The following is a 22,415-nucleotide window of genomic DNA, read 5'->3' as shown; positions in this document are numbered from 1 at the left end:
TTGTTTTGTGGGTATTTATCACAGATGACAAATGTGTTTTCTTGTTTGTGTGCTAGCAAATTCCAGATTCGACATCCTATGCTCTGGTTTACATCGAGGCGGTGATTCTGGGCATGCTGGCCGCTGGCATGCCAGCCTACTTTGCAATGGATCACACACGAGATCGAGAGGTAAGCCTGTTTGGAGGGATGCTTGTTCGATATACTATATAGTTAGGATAATTACATGATAATGGGCATAACCCTAATACCTTGATACTTTTTGATGTATCAGCCTAAATATACAGCTCTGCAAAAAATTAAGAGAGCATTTTTGTATTTGAATCAGTTTTTTATGATTTTGCTATTTAAAGGTATATGCTTGAGTAAAATGAACATTGTTGTTTTATTCTATAAATCCTATAAACTTTCCTATCGAATTCCAAATAGAAATATTGTCATTTAGAACATTTTTTGTAGAAATGGCTAAAATAACAAAAAAAGCAGACCTCAAATAATGAAAAGAAAACAAGTTCAAATTATAAAGTTTTAAGAGTTCAAAAATCAATATTTGGTGGAATAAACCTGATTTTTAGTCACAGTTGTATGCATATTGGCATGTTCACTTCCACCAGTCTTACACACTGCTTTTGGATAACTTCATGCTACTCCTGGTGCGAAAATTCATCAATTCAGCTTGGTTTGATGCCTTTGATGCCTATGCATCCATCTTCCTCTTGATTGTATTTCAGAGTATTTTAATTTGGTAAAATCAAAGAAACACATTTTGTTTTCTGGTGCTGTATATGTTACAAATGTTTAAATAAAACCTTAATAATATAGGTATGTTCTTTTTTTCAAAATCTGAAAATAAATAAAATGGCACTACTTTTAAAAATGAAGTACTTTTTACAATATTATGCTATTATATTTTCATGATATTTGAGGCATGAAATGGCTTAAAATAATGATGGTTATAATTTATTCAGACTGTATATTGTCGAAAATGTGTTAATTATGAGAGGCTTGTCTGATCTGTGTGTTTATTTCACAAACCAAATGCCAGTTTTTTTGGACATGAATTAAGCCAAGTCCTGTACTTAACGTCATTTTTGGTGGAAATTTTCCACATATAGTCCACAACTCATCCTAGTTAGGAAAATTGCTTTGTAAAACATTTTGTTTCTTTCCTTGTTTGCCCTATATAAATGTGGTTTAATGTAATAATTCTAAAGTTACAGTTAATATGACAATGTCATTAAAAAGTTTGGTTTGTGATTAAAGCAGAATGCTTGTTGTCCCAATTTTAGATAAAGTGTCGATCAACATTGAGGATCTCTGGTATGGTGCCGTCTGCGTACTGGTGCGGTCAGGCTGCTGTAGATATCCCCTTCTACTACCTCATCCTCATCTGCATGACCAGCACGCTGTTTGCCTTCCACTCCACAAACCTGCTGTCCAACAGCAACGTCATGTCTGTGGTGAGGAAAAGCACACACACATACTGTCTAAACAAATGTACAGCCTCAGATTTGCTTGTTTTCTGCTCCTGCTTTACACAGCTGTTGTTTCTCTGCAGTCTTGTAGTTCTGATGTTGCAGAATAAGTTATGAGGCCTTCCATATTTGCTGAACCTTATTTCCATCTCTGTTTTATTTTTTGCTTTCAGATTCTGTGTCTAATAGGATTCGGCCCTGCCATGATCCTCTTCACCTATTGCGTGTCGTTCATGTTTGCCAAAGTCCAGAGCAACAGAGACTTCTTCTCCGTCATTTCTATGATGGTTTGTCATGGCCTAAGAGATAAATACAACCTGAATAGATAAATTAAAAGATTTTAATATAGCTTTTGAATCACATAAAATTTCCTTTAACATTCTTTGTGTAAAAATCATTGTTAAAAAAAGGTCTGATTCCTAGTGTGAACAGAGGGTTACATTATCTGAATGCTGTTTTATAGTACTAAAATAGATGTCTGTGTTTCTGTGCCTCAGGTTTGTGTAGTCTCTGCCTCCATGGTCCAGCTGGCTTTTGTAAATGAAAATCCTGGCCTGACACGAGTCCTACACAACGCGCTATGCTTCTTTAACCCGCTCTACCCTCTGATGGGCTGCCTCAACTGCATTACTAAGGTGAGTGATCTGATTCTATATATAATATAAATTTTTCTTTTCTTCTAAAGGGTGTTTTTACAACAGCACTATTTGGTCTGGTTATAACTAACTATCATTCGTTTGTACCCTTGGTAGACCTTAGATTCTTTTCCCGAACCTGACCCGAATTTCTTTTTTTTTTAAATGCTATGTTTATTTTATATAAAGCTATAGAGGGATAATCACAATATAGCAAAGTAACAAATTAAACTGTGCTTAACAAAAAAGTTGCACACAAGTGTGGAACACTCCACTTGTCCGTGTTACGTACTTGATTGCAGTGCTATGAAGTGCAGTGCATAGCCTTACTACAGCTTTTTTTTCTATTCTTAAACCATGTTAAATTATTTTAGATTAGAGGAAGTCATTCAGACATCATTCTTGTAGTCTAATTTACCGATGTTTAGGCCTGTGGATGATTGATCGCATTGATCATGATCTTAATCTTTCGTAGATCTGTTTTTAATAAATATTTTTTCATAAATAATAGATCTACTTCAGTGTTAAGTTCATTCTGAACAGATTTCCCTCCAACAGTTTAGTTTTAACATATCAGCTTTAAATCAGCCTCAGGCTCAAAAGGACAGTGTATGGGGCGAGTTGAGCTCTGGCAGCACGGGTTGGGATTGGGTTGGGCTGGATTTTTTTGGCCCCAATCTAAGCTCTAATCTTTGGTACGGTTCATTTCAGCAGGTTTGAAATTAGTAATCAAACCGCAGTTTGTTTGTGGTAAGAATGGGATCCGGTCTCGTTCAAACTGCTGTTCAGTTGCAGCAATAGTCTGAAGTATTAGACAGATAATCACTGTAGCTAGGAACAATTGCAGCCCCTTCTGATGCTCCATGCTAAGCTGTTTTACACTAAACTCGTGTTCAGCATTCACTGCTTACAGCTGTGCCACTCTGTCTGCTACGGGAGATTCACACTGCAAAAACATACACGCTGTTCTAGAACTCAAAACTTTCTTGCTCCTTTCCAGGTAATTCTGACCTATCCTAGAAGACCATGCGTCTGCGAGGTTTATTAGTGCATGTTTTGGTGCGTTTGGGTTTGGGCCTGTGCGGGGTGAAAAAAAGGCAAAAAAAAAAAAAAAAAACAAGGAAACAAACTCCAGAAAAACAAACCACTCTCCTTAAGTCTTCCTATTCTGAAGCAGTCTGTCAGAAAATCAATATGAATTATTATTAATTGGCAATCCACTTAAAAGTGAAATGTAGTGTCAGTATATTCAATTTAGTCTTGCACATACATAATTTATGATTCCTAGTAATAAGTACCACTTTTCCTAATGTATCCATCTGATGTTTTTCTTATGAAGACTGAGTGATGGGAATTTGATAAATTTGTCTTAATTTCAGGCCACCTTCCTTATGTCCTTCCATGAAGAGTTCCTGTGGAAAAATCTGCTTATTGCTGTTATAGCTGTAAGTACCCTATTATTATTTAGGTATGTACATGTGTGTCCTAATAACAGGTCATGTTTTTGCTACACTGTGTATTATGTTTGCAGCCCTACCTCCAGTGCATCCTGCTGCTCTTCTTGCTGCGATGGTTGGAGATCCGCTATGGAGGCCAGACCATGAAGAATGACCAGCTGTGCAGGTTAGCATCAGACACATTTCATCTTGAGTAGTATCTACTTTTATTCTCTTCCAATATTACAACTATGAACTTTTTATGTTACCTATACTGAGCTTAGTTTCATGTTTAAGGTTTAATGTTTAAGATGTGATCAGTTCTCACATTATCCCTATTCAAAGTGTAAATCAGGGGTGTGATGCTAGGTGCATTCGTGGGGAATAATCACAGTCCAAACTTCCACAACTTTTCCAAAACTGTCTGGGTATTTTTATTTTTCCAAAACTTATCCAGGCCTGGAAATGGCTATTTTCATATTCCATGACTTTTCCAGGTTTTTCATGACCATGCGAACCCTGGGAGAACTAGGGATGGGACAACATTGTGATATTTTGTATTGTTTTCATTTGCAATACATTATCGAGGGTAAACATGCGGTGAAGAATACTGGTTGTGAAATTCTGAGAAACTGACACCAATAAATATTATTTTATCCTCTTCAGTGAGAGATGGCATCAAATTGCACCATACTATATTGAGTATTACAGAATAACAGTACCGTCATATCCTCTTTAAATTGGGCAATGTAATTCTGTAATACTCAATATACTATGGTGCAATTTGATGCCATCTCTCACTGAAGAGGATAAAATACTTATAAGCAAATAAGCAAATATCATGAATTATGGATTTATTGGTGTCAGTTTTTCAGAATTTCACAACCAGTATCTTTGTTTTTCCATTTATTAATGTAGAACGTTTATTTTGAGTTAACAAACATGTCAGCTCAGAGTTAGTTCAGTAATTTAGACCTACACAGTAGAACTCTTAGGATCATTTTATTATTATAAATTGTGTGTCAACATTTTTGTAAGATTCATTTTAGGCCTACTATAATACATTTTGATTATAGTTTTAGTTGCTTTTTGTTTTTATTCTCAATGTCTGCACTGATGTTTTGGTCATGAAAAATTGTATGGTCAAGAAAATTTGCCTTGAAGGCATGGGAAAGTCTGAAGATTTATTGGGTTAAAAGGTGTATGAACCTTGTTACATACATCTTGTTCTGACAAAACTATTTAGGCACATTGACTACAGAATATTGCTTTTGCCTGATTAGTTAGTATGGTGTGGGTGTTGTGTGCCATGTAAAAATATATGTATTTAAACTTAAATGAAATGTGTTTACAGTATTAGTCTTGTCTCTTATTCGTCACTATTGACCTTCTTTTATTTTGTCTTTGCTGGCTATGTTTGGTGGCCAAGAAACTAAGAAATCTAAAGAGTATTTAAGCTAGAGACTTTATGCTGTGGAAACATTAAATTATGTGTATCTTTTATCTAAATTATCTTATTATCCTTGTTGTTTGTTTAATTGTAATGGTGACACAGATGGGCAAATTTATTTCAAGTTAGTGGTGGAGTTTAAAGTTGACCAGCAAATGTACTACTCTATTTTAGGAGCTCTCTTAGACATTGTGTACTCTGTGAGTGAGATGTTTAGTCTGCTGTCATTTCTGTATGTTGGCAGTTTGAGTTTGACTGCTTTAGGGGCAACATGTCAGGCAACTTGCCTAACATCAGTCTGTCTAAAGTGTGGGAGGGATGGAGATTGATTGAAGGTCTCCCACCTGCTATACTTCTCTTTCTGTATACTTTCCTTTTTACAGAATCTCTTCCAAAGCCAAGGGTAAAGTGCAGCGGAACCCAGAGGAAAACGTTGATGAAGATGAAGATATACTGGTGGAGAAGGCTCGGGTTAAGGAAGCTCTCACCTGCCAGTGCTGTGAAGAGGTGCTTCTTAGGTTTTGCTTTTTCTCAGTGTACTAAATTCATAATCTTCTGTTAACGTTAGTGGTACTTTAATTAGTAGTGGCGTAGAAAGCTTTTACACCTACATTGTTTGTTTTAGCCATTTCTTTTTGGTCCAAACCAAAAGAGCAGGTGTGAAATGCACTGTAGTCCACAGCCTGTAAAAATGAACCAAAGTTTGGTCAGAGGAAACAAGATAATCTTAGTCCAGATCTACTGGATTATAGTCAGTTTTCAGTGTGAAAACACTCTTTTTGGTTGGTGTTGAGCTAAAATTCAGCTCATCTTTCAAAATTTAACATCTTACACTTGCGATTTCTGTATCTACTGTAACTGTAGATTAGGGAGTCAGATACTGGTAGCAAGACAAAATTTGGCACATCACCTGGAAAGGCAAATCGCCAAATCAATTCATGACCTTCTACAAACCAATTATACTATTCTGGTTCTCAAACCTAATTTTTTAACCTTTGGCCACGTTTCCACTAACAAAACTAGGTTTCGGAACCAGGAATGTTTGTTCGCAGTGGGAGCCAAAGAATGCTAGGTTCTTCAGTGCAAACCCTGTTCACCACCTCTGTGCAGCGCCCTCTGTTGATGACATATTATGTGACATTTTGATGGTTCTACTAAAACTGGTGGAAACGTGGGCTGGTTCACTGAAAAGCACCACAGTTCTTATAAGCCTGAACAGAACTTTTGGTGGAAAAGCGCTGTCAGTGTGAAGTAAAAGCAGATGCAACCCACGTAGGTGATGAAGACTGGATGTAGCAAATATGTAGCACCCATACCTAACTTGCTTTTCTAACTATGGCAAAGGTATATCTGATTTGGGGTAAGTTAAAGCTATAGTTATGCCATAAATTATTTCTGATGAGGGCATTCAGGAGACAGGAAATCCTGGTGGATACCTTCTAAAACAACTGTTAAGTTAGTATGGATGAAGCTGAATTAGTCATGTTTTTTAAACTAGAAGCTCTAATGACTTTTTCCAAGAGTCATTCTTAGGTTTTGTGGACAGTAAGTGAATACATATAATGGAGACTCTTTCTCTTGTTCTCAGAAACCGGTGGTTGTGGTGAGTAACTTGAGAAAGCAGTATTCAGGCAAGAAAGAAGGCTTCTCCCTTGGCAAGAAGAGAAAAGTGGCTGCCAAGAACATCTCCTTCTGTGTCCGTAAAGGTACGTAAAGCTTCTTCTGACTGTCCAAATCATGACTGTGTTCGAAATGGCGTACTTCATGCTTTTTCTGTGCTAATTGTACCCTAGATTGTAACTCTAGAAAGGTGTTGGGCAGTATTTAGTGTACAACCATCATGCATTTATTTATCCAGTATTACAAAATCTTCCTGCAATGCACTAATAAAAACACTAGTTGTAGTAAGGGGGTGATTACAGGGCTATGATAACAATGTGGGCCCGACTGCTTCAGACCCTGATGATGTGGGTAAATTCTGTATGCTAAGTATTGTTGCCATCTTGCAAAAACCTTGTATTTTCAAAATGCACACTTTACAGGAAAAGAAAAAAACTCTGTTACTTTAAGTAAGGTTTTTGTGCTTTTTTTATTGGTCTGCTTGTCATCGAATGAGGCGATCTCAGTCCAGATCTACTGAACCATGATCTGGATGGTTTGGACAGACTATCATCAGTTATTAATGAACAAAAAAGAAAAATAACCAGCGTTGTATCAAAATCAGACTCTGCATCAGTTTAAGCACAACATCTTACACTCTGTATCTACTGTAACTGTAGATTAGGGAGTCATCAGATGCATGCTCTTCTAATTTGACACTGCAGAGGAAGAGGAAAAAAAAAAAACTTTTTACTTTCAGTGGAAGGCTTTTTGGTGCATTTCTATTGATCCACTCTTCATAAAATCTTATAAAATATGTAGAACAAATGCTAGATTTATGTTATTTTCAGAAAGTGAAAAATAGAGATTATAAATGTTTCGACAGGACAGCAATGACCGGCTGGTACTCTACACAGTATACTGTTTCAGTCAAAGCCGATGAGTGAGATGACTGCCTCAGTATTGAGTCATCTGTTTGCACATTAAAATGTATATTAATGTTCTGTTCTCTATCTTGTATGATTTTTGCTCAGGTGAGGTTCTTGGGCTTCTGGGTCCGAATGGAGCAGGGAAGAGTACAATCATGCACATGCTCTCGGGAGACACAAATCCTACAGCCGGACAGGTGTGTTTAATCCATATTTCTCTATATTTTTAGTAATAAATCAGCTTTAAATACTTTTTTTATAGGATACAGTACTGTGCAGAGGTTTTACATAATTTATCTTTGCAAGAAGAGCGTTGATGTAAATGTGTATATATAGTGTTAAAAAAAAAAAAAAAAGAATACAAGAGTTTATAATTTTGAAGAAATTAGTTGAGAACTTGTGAACTTGTCTGAAGAGTAAAACTTGGTTCCAGATTTCTCCTGGTTGCCCCCAGCCAGTGCCCCTATTGGATAAATTCAATTCCATCAGCAGCTCACCTGATTTAATATCATTAATCTCTGATTTACCAAACCAGATGTTACTGTGATAATAACTATAAATAGTACTAGACTCATATGATCCAAGCTTTATGCTTTACTAACATAATGATACACAAACAACAGCTATTATTGTATTATATGTTATTTGTATTTATTCTGTTTTAACATTACTGTTAACATTACTATGTACAACAAAAAAAACATTTTCTGCAATGGTAATAAGCTCTGTACTCCTAATTAAAAAAAAAAAAAGAATACTTTGCACAGCACCTGACTCAATAGAACATAACTCTACAATATAGAACATACAAATTAGTAGATTAAACGTAAGTAATTGAAGTTAGTAATCATCCTCTCTTTCTAGCATTTGATATTGGAAGCTCTTAATCTAGCCATACACTTATGGTTGTAGATTAGTAGAATTGTACAGCATAATTGCAAACTTAAATGATCATTACAGCTCTTATTCACGTTATCCTTTTTTTTTTTGCAGATTCTGATGGGAGATTATGGCACAGAGTTCAGGCCGGTGGATAACCCACTTGAACATGTAGGTTACTGCCCTCAGGTGAACCCTCTCTGGCCTAGGATCACCCTACAAGAGCACCTCCAGATCTATGCTGCCATTAAGGGCTTACGCCACAATGATGTACCAAACATCATCAGACGGTATCTTTTCCCTGTTTTCTGTTTTCCCTCTGTCTATACAACCACAATCTATGCTTACCTCACAAAGAAAAGAGTGCCTTTCATATTGTAATGAATACAGTTACATTTCCCTGGAGAGAATCTGAGATATAGATCAGTATTAATTCACTGAGACACATTAAATATTGGTCTGCGTCTTCAGTTTCAGTGCATAGAGATAAAGTGTCGGGTCTGTTGTTTTTTTTTTTTCTCTCAGTGTTGTTAATGCTCTGGAGCTGAAGGATCATCTCCACAAACAGGCTAAAAACCTGTCTGCAGGCCTCAAGAGAAAGGTGAGGCCGGCACAAACACTTATCACTCAACATCACTTATCTTTAGTCCACTAATACGTTTTATATACATTTTTATCCTTGCTCGTTTTTGCTACATGACCCAATAATGTACCCTTATAACTGCAGTGTGGTTTTTGTTTGTTTGCAGTTATGTTTTGCTCTAAGCATGTTGGGAAATCCTCAGATTGTGCTCCTTGATGAGCCCTCATCTGGGATGGACCCTAAATCTAAGCAGCGCATGTGGTAAGACTGCTTTGACTTTTTATTAATTTATTATATGCAGACATCCCAAGTTGCACACCAAATGGTATATATAGTCACATTAAGTAACCTCAACATGACTATTGCAAATTTAGTTCCCTGTGGGCAATGCTAAAATCACTATTACAAACTGTACAGACATGGATATACTTTAGAGTAGTCTGAGTAATGAGTTTTGATAGGAGCCATGATGCTCCTGAATGCATCCCGTCTACTGATTGGCTGACTCTTTGTAGAGAACAGGCCAATCAGAACCCTCTCTGTTTTGCATGCGCTTCATGAACATGCACACGTGGGGAGCGCCATTCTCTCCCACTTCTTCTCTTTCACACACGCGATAGGGTAAACATATCTGTGCCGCCTGCGTGCACGTTCATTTTATCTGATTTGTAGGCATCAGGGGCTGATATATATATCTATATATATATCTATATATATATCTATATCTATATATATATATATATATATATATATATATATATATATATATATATATATATATATATATATATATATATATATATATATATATATATACAGTGAGTCCAAGAAGTATTTGATCCCTTGCTGATTTTCTTTGTTGGCCCACTAATAAAGACATGATCATTCTATATTTTTAATGGTAGATGTATTCTTACATGGAGAGACAGAATATTAAAAAGAAAATCCAGAAAATAAATCTAAGGAATATATATTAATTGATTTGTATTTCATGGAGTGAAATAAGTATTTGATCCCTTAGTATTCATTAGCAGTTCTGGCTTTTACAGACCAGTTAGACACTCCCAATCAACTTGTTACCTGACCTGAAGCCACCTGTTCTCACTAATCACTTGTGTGAAAAACACCTGTCCACAGAATCAGACAGATCACACAGATTTCAAGTCTCCAACATGGGTAAAACCAAAGAGCTGTCACAGGACCTCAGAGTCAGAATTGTTGACCTTCACAAAGCTGGAATGGGCTACAAAAAGATTAGTAAGGTGTTGGATGTGAAAGTAACAACTATTGGTGCAATTATCAGAAAGTTTAAAGAGTATAACATGACAATCAACAGACCTCGGCCCGGTGCTCCAAAGAAGATTGCGCCTCGTGGGGTGGCAATGATGCTGAGAACGGTCAGAAATCGTCCTGCAACCACTCGGCAGGAGTTAGCAAATGACCTGAAGGCAGCTGGGACCACAGTTTGCAAGGAAACAATTGGCAACACTTTGCGCAACAATGGATTCACATCCTGCAGTGCCCGAAAGGTACCCCTGCTGAAGAGAGCACATGTGGAGGCGCGCCTCAAGTATGCCAATGATCATTTGAAAGATGAACCAAGTTATTGGGAGAAGGTTTTGTGGTCAGACGAGACCAAAATTGAACTTTTTGGCCTCAACTCCACCCGCCATGTGTGGAGGAAGAAAAATGCTGCCTATGACCCCAAGAACAGTGTGCCCACCGTCAAGCATGGAGGTGGAAGCATAATGTTTTGGGGGTGTTTCTCTGCCAAGGGTACAGGGCTACTTCACCGCATCACTGGGAAGATGGATGGAGCCATGTACCGCACACTCTGAAAATGGGCCGTGGTTGGGTCTTCCAACATGATAACGACCCTAAACATACAGCAAAGGCAACAAAGGATTGGCTCAAGAAAAATCACATTAAGGTCATGGAGTGGCCCAGCCAGTCGCCAGACCTCAATCCGATCGAAAATCTATGGAGGGAGCTGAAGGTCAGAGTTGCCAAGTGACAGCCCACCAACCTTCATGATTTAGAGAGGATCTGCAAAGAAGAGTGGGCCAAAATTCCCCCTGGTGTGTGTGCTAAACTTGTGGTTAACTACAACCTCTGTGTCTCACCGCTGTGCTTGCAAACAAAGGCTTTGCCACTAAGTATTGAGTGTGTTTGGCAAGAGGGATCAAATACTTATTTTCCTCATTGAAATACAAATTAATTAAAATATATTCTTTAAAATTATATTCTGGATTTTTGTCTTGATATTCTGTCTCTCCATGTTAGAATATATCTACCATTAAAAGTGCAGAAGGATAGTGTCTTTATTAGTGGGCAAACAAAGAAAATCAGCAAGGGATCAAATACTTCTTGGACTCACTGTATATATATATATATATATGCAGTGGACTCCTGCAACTTCTGGGAGACTTGGCAAGTCTGTATTTGCTATACTCAGATTTCTAAACTTAAAACAGGAGTTTCCAGTTGTAGGTGATCTTGTGCTTTGCATATTTTTGTCTTAACACTAACACTGACACAGTCACATTTTCTTTGGACAATATATTATCATTTTAGGAGCATTTTGTGCCCCTGATATATTAATAATTTAACCACATCAACAATAGTGCATTTAGTAGTGCATTTAAATAGAGAATATAAAATTATTTAGACGTTACAATCTGAATTTTAAATAGTTAATCCATGAATACAATCTTGCTTATATAAAATCAAAAATATAATAAACACTGTTATTCATGTTAATGAGTTCACCTTGATATGTAAAATTATTGAGGTTGTGTTAATATATTGCATGATAAGTCAGTATTATCGTGTCAGGCTTAACAATTGCTCTTTTACTACATCTGCTTCAACTCATTGACTTATTTGCTGGGACAGGTGTGGACATCCAGAATATTAGAGTACAACTTACCATTTCTGATTGAAATCTCTAGGGCAATTATTAAGGCATGGTTAGACAGTGCTCCATTATGGTTTTAAGACGTGTGTTTATATATATATATATATATATATATATATATATATATATATATATATATATATATATATATATATATATATATATATATATATATATTTCTAAGCTTATTTTGGGATAGGTTTTGTGTTTTTGACAACTTGAATCTTTACATCTGGAGCAATGTTAAGTTTTTTTTTGTTTTTTTTTTTGTTAATATATCAAGTTTCATACAGACAGTATGTCTAAAATGTGCCTGCTATGATCATAACCCAAATGTATGTTTGTAAAACCCATCTTCTGTTGCAGTTCTGACAATTTTTTACCCTTGTCTGCTTTTCCAGGAGAGCGCTTCGTGCAGCTTTTAAAAACAAACAGCGTGGCGCCATCTTAACCACTCACTACATGGAAGAGGCGGAGGCTGTGTGCGACCGAGTTGCCATTATGGTTTCTGGTCAACTAAGGTTGGTTCATCTCTGTGTTTCTGTTTCTGTTTTATCCAACTTTTTAATATAAGTAACATACGGTACCAGTCAAAAATTACACACACCAATTTTTTTCTTTTCTTACATTTTTCTCCACTGTATAATAATACTACTACAGTCATTCAAACTTTGAAGAGCAACATATGGAATTATTTAATATATTTTAGATTCTTTAAATAAGTAGGCACCTTAGATGCTTAGATGACAGCTTTGCACATCTTGGCTGGATTTTCTCAGTCAGCTTTACGAGGTAGAGTCACAGAGAATTCAGGCTTTCAGTTAACAGCTGTGCTGAACTCATCAATAGTTAATTACTTTAATTTCTTGTCTCTTAATGTGTTTAAGAGCATCAGTTGTAAAGTTGTAAAGAGGTAGATTTGTTTAACACTTAATAGCTCTATTTGAGTAATGTTCTAATCCATATTATGGCAAAAACTTCTCAACTAATAGAAGAAAAAGTGATCTTCAAAAACATGAAAAAAAAATCTCTATTCTGTTGCACAGAATATGTTCATCTGCGTTACCAGCCTCAAAAAGCGCAAGTTAACAGCTCCCAAGATAGTTTGTTTTACTTTTAAGTTACTACAAAATGTGTAAAAAAAACATTGAGAAGGTCTTTTGACAATCTTTTGACAGGTACTGTACATTAAATGCCTTTTGTAATGTTATGCTTAATGTGTTTTTAGTTTGCATGTGCTGCATAATGAAAAGGTGTTTTTCGGGTTCAGAAAATTTGCCCTGTCTTTAATAAATGATTTATTAATAGGTGAAGCACGTCACAGTGTAATAGACATGTCAATGTTAACAACACTGTACATCTTGTGAGGGATGTGAGCTCAAGTTATTAAGCACATCTCCTAATGGAGGCCACATAGTAGTATTGCTCTCATGGTCTACACTTTCCAGGTGCATTGGCTCCATCCAGCATCTGAAGGCCAAATACGGCCGAGGCTACAGTCTGGAGATTAAGCTTCGAGAAGAGCTGACAGGCCTCCAGCAGGTGGCACTCCTGCACAAGGAGATACTGAGGATCTTCCCTCACGCTGCACGCCAGGAGAGGTGTGTTTGTTAGAATTCACAACAATAATAGAGCAGAATATCTGTCTGGTTGGGGTGACCTTCATGTGTTGCCTATTCTGTTGCAGTTTTGCCACCCTGATGGTTTATAAGATCCCAATGGAGGACGTTAAATCACTGGCCCAGGCTTTCTCTCGGTTAGAGGGTGGTAAGTAGCCACAGAACAGAGTAATACAATACATAATGATTGGTTTATATATATTTTAGATCTTGTTTTCACTCCATTACATTAACTTTTATTCTATGTTGTTTCTTTTTAGCAAAGCAGAACTTCAATTTTGAAGAATATAACTTCTCTCAGTGCACACTTGAGCAGGTTGGTCTACTCTTTTTTTTTTTTTTTCCCCTATTCTGAGAACCAATCCTATTTCACTAAATGCCCCTACAATTTAACCACACCCTTACATTTTGTGTGTTCAAGCTTAGGTGTAGGGTGTCTCCAATTTTGTTGGGCTAGAGGGGAAGGGTGAAGTGTTAGGGCTACATGGCACTCCAAATGGAGATTTTTCAGAGTCACATCTCAAACAGAGCACTATTTGGTCCAGTTAAAACGTATTCTGGTTTGTTTGTATATTTGGTGCGGTTTGATTGAGCAGGTGTGAAAACTGTAAATGCACTCAGGTGCAGATATAAACAACCAGACCGACCCTGGTCCGACCCAGCTATCAAATATACACCTTTTATTTGAGCAAACTGCTGATAAGGTGCAGTTTAGTCTAATGTATATGAGCCAGATAATGCTAATTACCACAGCTATGAACAAACGCTGTCTCTGCTGCTCCATGCTGTTTACACACTGAACGAAGTCTGTGCAGCATTCACTGCTCACAGCCATGCTACTGTGTTTACTACATGTACATCACTTTGAAAACACTGTGTTTGAAAGCTTAGAGACAAAGTTTTAGCGTTCTGTGTAAAAACAGCTTAATACTGTTTTAACACAGATATACGCGCTGTAACACAGAATCTATTCGCTATATTTACTTTCTTGCTCCTGTGTCAGACAGCTCTGACCAACCAGAGGAGACAATGTGCTTGTGGGCTTTTGTTGGTGCGCATTTTGGTACGTTTAAGTTTGGACCTGTTTGAAACTAAACCAAACAGAAAGAGAAAATGCTCTAAGTCATCAACTGATCCGGACTAAAGAAACCAACTAGAGAAACCAGATGTGAAAACATGCTTATATGTTATCTGCTATCCCTAGTACATTATTTTGGTTTAATTAAGTTTTAATGTATTATAGCTCTTTTATTCTTAACAAGTATTAGAAATCGCTAGTAGTATGTCTTGGTAGCTAGCGAGCTACCTTCATTGTTAGTTCCACCTTAAATGATTAAATTGTCACATCTCCTCTGCTCTCACAACAGCTACAGAGCACCGGTAGTAGCCTTAAAATGAAGCAGTGTTCTCTTTATTTATTCATTAATTTTGGATTTTGGCAACATATTCTTATCTTTAAGAGTGAGTAGTGTTTCTTATTGGGGTGATGTCAAACATATCCCCTTAAAAACAAGGGTTAGAGAACAAATGAGAAATGGTATTACGCTTACTGTAATTCTTCCTTTTGGCACATTATTTATTTATTTTCTTCTCCTCCGCATTGCTAAATGGTATATATGTGCCGGCAGGTTTTCATGGAATTTGCTAAAGAGCAGGAGAACGAGGAGGAGGAGGTAGGCTCCCTCAGCACCACCTTCCAGTGGCAGCGGCTTCGTCAGGACGGCCCGGCTTCCTTCAGTCACCCTGACAGCATTGTGCACCAGCTGTGAGCCCTTTCTGCTCTCCCTGTCTCTCTCTCTCTCTTTCGCTCCCTCTCAGTCCCCCACTGTTCATGTGCCACTCTCCTCACTCCAGATAACGTGTGCCCCTATAGGATACGCACACCAGCGAGAGCCCGTTGGCCCACTGGAGTTGGCACAGGCTCTGAAACAGCCAGCATGATGGCATTGTGTGTGTCTCAGCTGACTTACCTACAGCTTTTACGGACATTGTGTGTTTTTTGTTGTTTTTTTGTTAATTTTCAGAGAGATTTTATTTTATTATTGGAATTCACATACAGAAGGTTGCACACTCTATGGACTACTTCATGTATTTGTCATTCACTGGCCTTGGTAGACAGGTGAACAGTGGTTCAAACCTGTGTCTCAATCTTTCACCGTCCTTTTGTCCTTATGCAGTGTGTGTTGAGTTTGTTACAAATTAAGTCAAAACAAAAAATAAGGAACTCATGGGAAAGACCTTATGCCATCAGGAACCGCGATGGAACCAAAGCAGGCAACCCAACCACTCAAATACTTACACACACAGCCACACACACACACACACTAAAAAACACATCACATCAACACCGAAAAGGTGCTTTTGGTGTCTGTAGTCTGGAGATCTATTGTTAGATCTAATGTATATAGATACACAACAAATCAAGAAAGTCTAGACGTCTTTTTTCTTTTTTTTATAAAAAAAAAACTATTGTCTGCAAGCACACACACACAGAGCTAACGAGGGAGGAACTTCATTCTAGCTGCATCGCTCAGGCTCGACGGTGTTTTCTTGGCCTCGTCAGAGTACCACAGCCCAGCTGCTGAGATATACCAGCACACAACCCTACCAACGGTGGCCTGCCTCGCAGGCATGCTGAGCTTCCTCTGCCTCTGCTGCAACAGAGGAGCTCCGCAGACTCCTCTCCTCGAACACCAGCACACCAGCGTTTCAGGCCCTTCAACGACGTCCAGCTCTCCAAAGACTGAGGCCTGATAATGATAAGGCATGGACCTCTCTACAGACCAGTAGGGTCTCAAAGCGAGAAGATTTAAACTCACATTTAAGAACTTCTATCCCCTTGTTCAGTGTCTTGTCTAGCTTTTTTGACTCCTTTTATTATTTTTTCTTTTCTTTTTCTTTCTAACTTGCCCGGTGGCCTTCCTATGGAGAAGTTCAAATGTCCAAAATGATTGAGACAAACGCTTGAGAATGTAGTTCCCGTGCACTCCGCCCAGACGCATGTAGCACTCCAGATCTGTCAGAAACCCAAACATGGCCTTGGGGCAGCGCGGAAGACTTTGAAGTGAGAGGACTCCCTTTCCGTTTCCATTTTAATTATTAAAAAGGTGATTACTCGCGAGCAAGGCCTTGAACGCATGATGGTAATATGATGCCGTTTTGTTTAGCAGCTCTGTCTCTGCGTGTGTGAGGTGTTTTATCATACTGTTGTAGCAAAGATGAATTTCCTTAGAGCTTTACACTGGAGAAATTTATTTTTAATGCAGGTTTCAGATGCACTTTGTCTTTTTTTGTACACCGCATCATATTAACAGTGTTTCTGTCTTTTATGTAGAAGCTTTTTTGAGTAACATCTACATTTGTATTAATTGAGTCTTCGGATGCACCGAAATGAAAATTGTTGCTCAAAACAGAATCTGAACAGAATTAAACATTTGATAGTGGGCTGAATATTAAATATTAAATACCAAGCACAGTTCTTTAAAGGTTTTCCTTAAAGTGACAGTCCGTAAAGTTTTCTTTGTCTTTTTTTTTTGTTTTTTTTTTGGATAGAGTTCTTTTAAAACGTGCATTGTGTTGTGCTTTCAGGGTTGATGATTCTGTAGATTTTAGCAAGAAGTTGCCAAATCTCTTCAATTATTTGTTTCTTTGGTTCATTGATCTGTAAATGAGCAGAAAGGAGTGAGTTTGTTGTTCCAATATCTCCATTAGCTCCAGTAATTTTTGTATCAGCATCATTAGCAGTGCTGCAGTTGCTCAGAAAGAAAATCCCAAGAGGACCTACCAGACTTCTCTGTTTTTACAAAGAACGTATTGGTCTTTGTAAGGATGGTCACAGAAACACGTTGATGCCATTAATTAGAATATTTTATCCCTTCCCCACCCAGTAGTACCACTGTTTTCAATTTAAAAGAACATTTCTTAAAGACTGCTGCTTTAAATGTGCCACTTTATAAATAAATTTTTTTGTCTTGCTTTGTCAAAAAGCAGTTACAAAACTCATTTATCTCAGCAGGGCTACTCTAATCATGAATATATATTTTAAGCAGTGACATTCTAGTCACACAGTTACCACAGTAATTCTATTCTACTCATAAATTTACTTAAGGTACTTAATCAATGCAATTATATTAATTAATTACCTGAGCAGTGTAATTTAAATCACGCGAGTGAAACACACAAAAACAAACAGATGCTGTAGTATTGCTCAGCTGGAAAACAGGTAGGAAACTCACACCAAGTGTGATAAATGATGCTGTTTTTATTTATTTATGTGAGTAGAGCGTAAATTAAATCTGACATTTTTTGCTGCAATATGATTTAAAACAAACATGTTCTTGTTCTGGATTTATTTTTCTTCACAAAAACACAAAGTGATTTATTTATTTTATTTTTATTTTTTTTTTTTTTTTTGCTTTTTGGTCTAATCTTTTTGGTTACTATATATTTGGTGCATCCTAAGTTGAGTCTTTGGCACATAAACGATATAACAGAAGAATCTAAATCAGGAATCTTGTCTCAGTTGACAACAACTGATAGCTTAACAGGCTGTGTAATTCTTATTTTAAAGTGGTTTGTTCTTTTGAAACAGGGATGTCCAATCTTATCTGTTGCAGGTTTTCATTCCAGCCAATGAAAAGCACGTGTCCTCAGTTTGAATATTCAACGAATTGCCGGCTGATTAAACCAGTGGAATCGGGTGTGCTGCTGACTGTTGTTTAGAATGAAAACCTGCAGCCAGATCGACCCTTTACAGATTAGTTTGGACACTAGTGTTCTAGAAAGAACAAGCAGATTATTGTAAGCTTGTTTTTCGTGCATTTTGGCTTGAACTATGAATTATTGTATTATACTTCTGGAATAATTAACATTGATTTAGTGAATTTGAATCGAAAAACTTCACTCATATGGTTTCTATTTTAAAACAGCTAATGAATTAGTATGAGGTTCAGTGCATATTGAGTGTTGGATATGCTGCACACTATATATTAAGGGTTTCCTGTTCTAAAACAGAACCCCCTTCCACTAAGGAAGAACTCTTAACTAGCTAATTAGACAGATCAGGTTTGTTGGCAGCATAATGAACACTAAAATGTGCTCTGTACTGGTTTAGGCCTGGTCCATATCATGTGTATCTGGATATTTTTTTTAGTCTGAGGTTTTTGTTTGTATTATGGCCTTCTGTCCACATAAACTGCATGTTTTGGTTCCTGGAAAATGAATTGTGCTATTGAAAACACTACAGTGGGCTCTGAGTGGTCTAGCAGTCTAAGCTTGCCATCAGCAGCCGGAGTCTGAGAGATTATAATTGGCCATGCTCTCTGTGGGTGGGTAGATGTCTGTCTTTCCCCACATCATTCCTAGTGTGATGTTGATCAGCACAGGCATCTGTTAGATAGTGTATCAGAGCTGGGTCGAGTGGACAAGGAGAAATAATCTTTAAAAAGACTGATGTCACAAAGCATGCATATTTCTGCCTGAATGTCAAATACCCCTGTACTATCTAGTGAACTGCATAAAAGTATAAAATTAAAATGTTTACACAAAGGTAGTACTAACATCTGCTCCGTTAAAAAGTAATGAGAGACCACTTAAAATGATGAGTTTCTTTGATTTTACTAAATTAAAAACCTCTGGAATATAATCAAGAGGAAGATGGGTGATCACAAGCCATCACACCAAGCTAAACTGCTTAAATTGTTTGCATTAGTAGTGGCAAAAAATATATATCCAAAAGCAGTGTGTAAGACTGGTGGAGGAGAACATGATGCCAAGAGGCATAAAAACTGTGATTCAAAACCAGGGTTATTTCACCAAATATTGATTTCTGAGCTCTTAGAACTTTGAGTATGAACTTCTCATTTTCTGCAAATAAATGCTCTAAATGGGAATATTTTTATTTGGAATTTGGAATCGTAGTTTATAGAATAAATAAGCAATGTTCACGTTACTCAAACATATACCTATACATAGCAAAATCAGAGAAACTCTTAATTTTTTCTCTCTTAAAAAAGAACACCACATAAGGAGTTTTAATTTGGGATTAAACCTCTTTGTTTTACTCCTTTTTTTGTGCAGTGTTTATTATTGTCTCTCTTTATAAGGGTACTATATAAACATTGAGTCAAGAAAATCTCATTTTTTTTAAGTATCTGGATGCTTGTGGATTGGATCTTGGGTGACCTCTGACTGGCCTAAATCAGCATGTTAACTCAACCCATACCCACTGAGAGCCGTTCTTCTGTATTGTAACTTAAACTCTGAACAAATCATCTGTAGAAAAAGCTGTTTATGTCGGTTTTTGATTGTTTTTTATTTTATTTCCAGGGTTGCTCACATTTTGTAAATATTTCAGTATTTTTTCTCCTCACAACCCAGTGAAAACAAAAGGGGTTTGAAGTACTGAGCGCTACCGGAATGCGACAGGAGGGTAGTTGTTAGAGCCTGCTTGAACCAGTCCTCAAAAATTGTAATATGTGTTAAGATGCAAGGTGCATTGTGTTGAATTTGTTATGTGTGTACTATATTTTATTTATACAAAATTTGGGTTTTGGGAGAGATTTTAAAACATTTATACTTAAATACTTAAAATATTTACACTGTACTAAGTCCATCTGGTGCATCTAACTCATGGACCTACATAATATACACATTTTTAAGTTGTAATCTGTTTATTTTGGGGAATATGTTTTGCCTTTGGCATCGGGAGCAGTGTACTCACTCCAGATCACGTTAGGGAAGCTAACGTGTGCTTCAGCATCTGCTAAGGAAAAAAAAAACAGAATCTAATCTAGGTAATCAGTAATCTGATGTGAATGTGTTGGATGTTGTTGAAATTGTTCTCTTTTAGTTGTTTAATGCTTTTTTTTTGGTTTGTGAATATACAAACTAAGGGAGTGGCAAGTTGCTATTTTTTAATGAGCTTTATTTTTTGCACATATGTAGCCTCTTATACTAGTATGGTAGAGCATCTCAGTGATGTCGTTTTTTTTCCCCCTCTTTCTTAGACTGGGGTTGGGTTTGGGTGTGTTCAGTGAATAATAAAAAAAATAACAATCTTTTAATCGAGATATTTATTTCCTCCAAAGTGCAATATATCAATACCTTCTGTATCTGTGTGGTCACTGCTTTCTGTAAATGACGTGTCATGGCTAACTGCAATATTGATGTTGTCTCTCTTGTGAACTCAGAAGTGTCTTGCAGTGAAATGTAGCCACTAATATGTAACCTTGTAGAATGCTTTTGCTTTGCACTCCCATGATTTTAGTGCTCAGAGCCTGGGAGCCTCAACTATAGATCAAAAGTCAACTATTATTATTGATTTATTGATTAATTAGAAAATAAATTTAAACTATCCACTATACGGTTCATTCTGACAGAAGGATTGCACAGGTTTTCTCAGTTAATCCTATTTTATTTGTATTAGTAGTCCTCTGATTGGAGTTCTGATGCCTCATTGATCTCTGTAGTTTCCATATTATAACCTAAACCATCTTTTTGAGGGAATATGATTCACATTCAATTGCTTCAATCAAAACCCTGGAGAGATCATCAACTTTTATTTATGTTAATTTATGTTTTTTCTGTATTATGCAATCTTTTTAAGAAGTGTGCACTCTTTTCTAGGAACTCGCGTTGTGCCACGTGACCTGATGTGCTTGTTACTCATTCATGTGCTGGTTTACACACACTCCAACAAAGCAAGTCCATTTATTTAATCATTGTTTGTTGAGAAGCTCATCTATGTAAAGCATTTACCCCAGAGGATTGAAATAAAGAAATTTGTAAAACTGCAGCCTTTCCTTTTGTGTTATTGGTTATTGAGAAGGGAAAATACATGAATTAATGTAAATAATTAAGTGCAATTTGCTTTCTTACATTATAACTCAACTCAATTATAACAATAAATGTATTTAATCATGTCTTACTCGTGTTTTGCAGCTGTCCTGTTGACTGTTCTATTGGCTGTTCAGTTCACAGATCTAGCAGTAATCAGTCAGATAGGGAGAACGCTGCTTAAACCAGTAGAGGGAAGTATTGTACAGCACTTGAAGGTGAGTTGCCATCGTATTACACAGGGGATATTTGGTTTTGTCTATATTAACCAGCCTTAACACATAAAAGCCCATACCCAGATTTATTTAATTGACTTAAAATGATTGAATATTTTAAATTAATTGAGCCCTTCCTGTGAATAACTATGTATGTGTCTGTAAATATTATTACAAATCTAAATTCTCTTTAATTTAAGTATATTTAATTTTTTGTACTACAAAGTACTATAAGAGTAACTGATTTATATATATATATATATATATATATATATATATATATATATATATATAATTGTGTATTAGACCATAATTATTTAGTTAGGGCTAAAACTTACAGTCGATAGTTTGGAGACACACATAAGGAATCATGAAGTAAACTTTAGTGTTAAAAGTGTTAAACAAACCAAAATACTCTGTGAAGCATTTAGGTAACAGATGAACTTACCCTGTGTAACAGAGTTAACTCTTGCTCTTCCTTTCCTGTGGTAGTCCTGATGAGAGCCAGTTTCATCATAACATTTTTGATGGTCTTTGCTACTTCATTTGATATTTACTGATCTTCATTTCTTAAGGTACTTTTATTCTTTACTTAGCTGTTTTTGCCATAATATAGAACATTACTCAAATAAAGTTAATCACTATACCTGTAACTCTACACTCTTTACAACTTTACAACTGATGCTCTCAAACACATTAAGAGACAAGAAATTCAAGTAATTAACTCTTGAGGAGTTCAGCACAGCTGTTAACTGAAAGACTGAATTCCAGGTGAGTCTACCTCATAAAGCTGACAGAAAATTGCAAGGTGTGCGAAGCCCTCATCTAAGCAAGATGTGCTAC

At 36.7% G+C, this 22,415-nt stretch overlaps 1 protein-coding gene across 1 annotated transcript in view; it reads left to right on the top strand.

Moving 5' to 3' along the window:
* Positions 1 to 21,316, top strand: part of abca5 (ATP-binding cassette, sub-family A (ABC1), member 5) — a 45,628-nt gene extending 24,312 nt beyond the window's left edge. The window contains exons 23-39 of the mRNA XM_007250134.4: positions 57 to 170; positions 1,289 to 1,459; positions 1,648 to 1,761; positions 1,972 to 2,109; positions 3,489 to 3,554; positions 3,641 to 3,732; positions 5,379 to 5,502; positions 6,584 to 6,701; positions 7,629 to 7,720; positions 8,517 to 8,692; positions 8,928 to 9,003; positions 9,152 to 9,246; positions 12,304 to 12,423; positions 13,351 to 13,503; positions 13,590 to 13,669; positions 13,782 to 13,837; positions 15,150 to 21,316. Of these exons, the coding sequence (XP_007250196.3) occupies positions 57 to 170; positions 1,289 to 1,459; positions 1,648 to 1,761; positions 1,972 to 2,109; positions 3,489 to 3,554; positions 3,641 to 3,732; positions 5,379 to 5,502; positions 6,584 to 6,701; positions 7,629 to 7,720; positions 8,517 to 8,692; positions 8,928 to 9,003; positions 9,152 to 9,246; positions 12,304 to 12,423; positions 13,351 to 13,503; positions 13,590 to 13,669; positions 13,782 to 13,837; positions 15,150 to 15,290 (1,926 nt within the window). The 3' untranslated portion in view covers positions 15,291 to 21,316. The remainder of the gene's footprint in view (positions 1 to 56; positions 171 to 1,288; positions 1,460 to 1,647; positions 1,762 to 1,971; positions 2,110 to 3,488; positions 3,555 to 3,640; positions 3,733 to 5,378; positions 5,503 to 6,583; positions 6,702 to 7,628; positions 7,721 to 8,516; positions 8,693 to 8,927; positions 9,004 to 9,151; positions 9,247 to 12,303; positions 12,424 to 13,350; positions 13,504 to 13,589; positions 13,670 to 13,781; positions 13,838 to 15,149) is intronic.
* The last annotated feature ends 1,099 nt before the right edge of the window (positions 21,317 to 22,415 follow it).

This window comes from Astyanax mexicanus, chromosome 15, assembly GCF_023375975.1.
Source record: "Astyanax mexicanus isolate ESR-SI-001 chromosome 15, AstMex3_surface, whole genome shotgun sequence".
Taxonomy (NCBI): Eukaryota; Metazoa; Chordata; class Actinopteri; order Characiformes; family Acestrorhamphidae; genus Astyanax; species Astyanax mexicanus.
The sequence above is the reverse complement of the archived record's forward strand: the minus strand, read 5'-3'. Positions and strand labels throughout refer to the sequence as shown.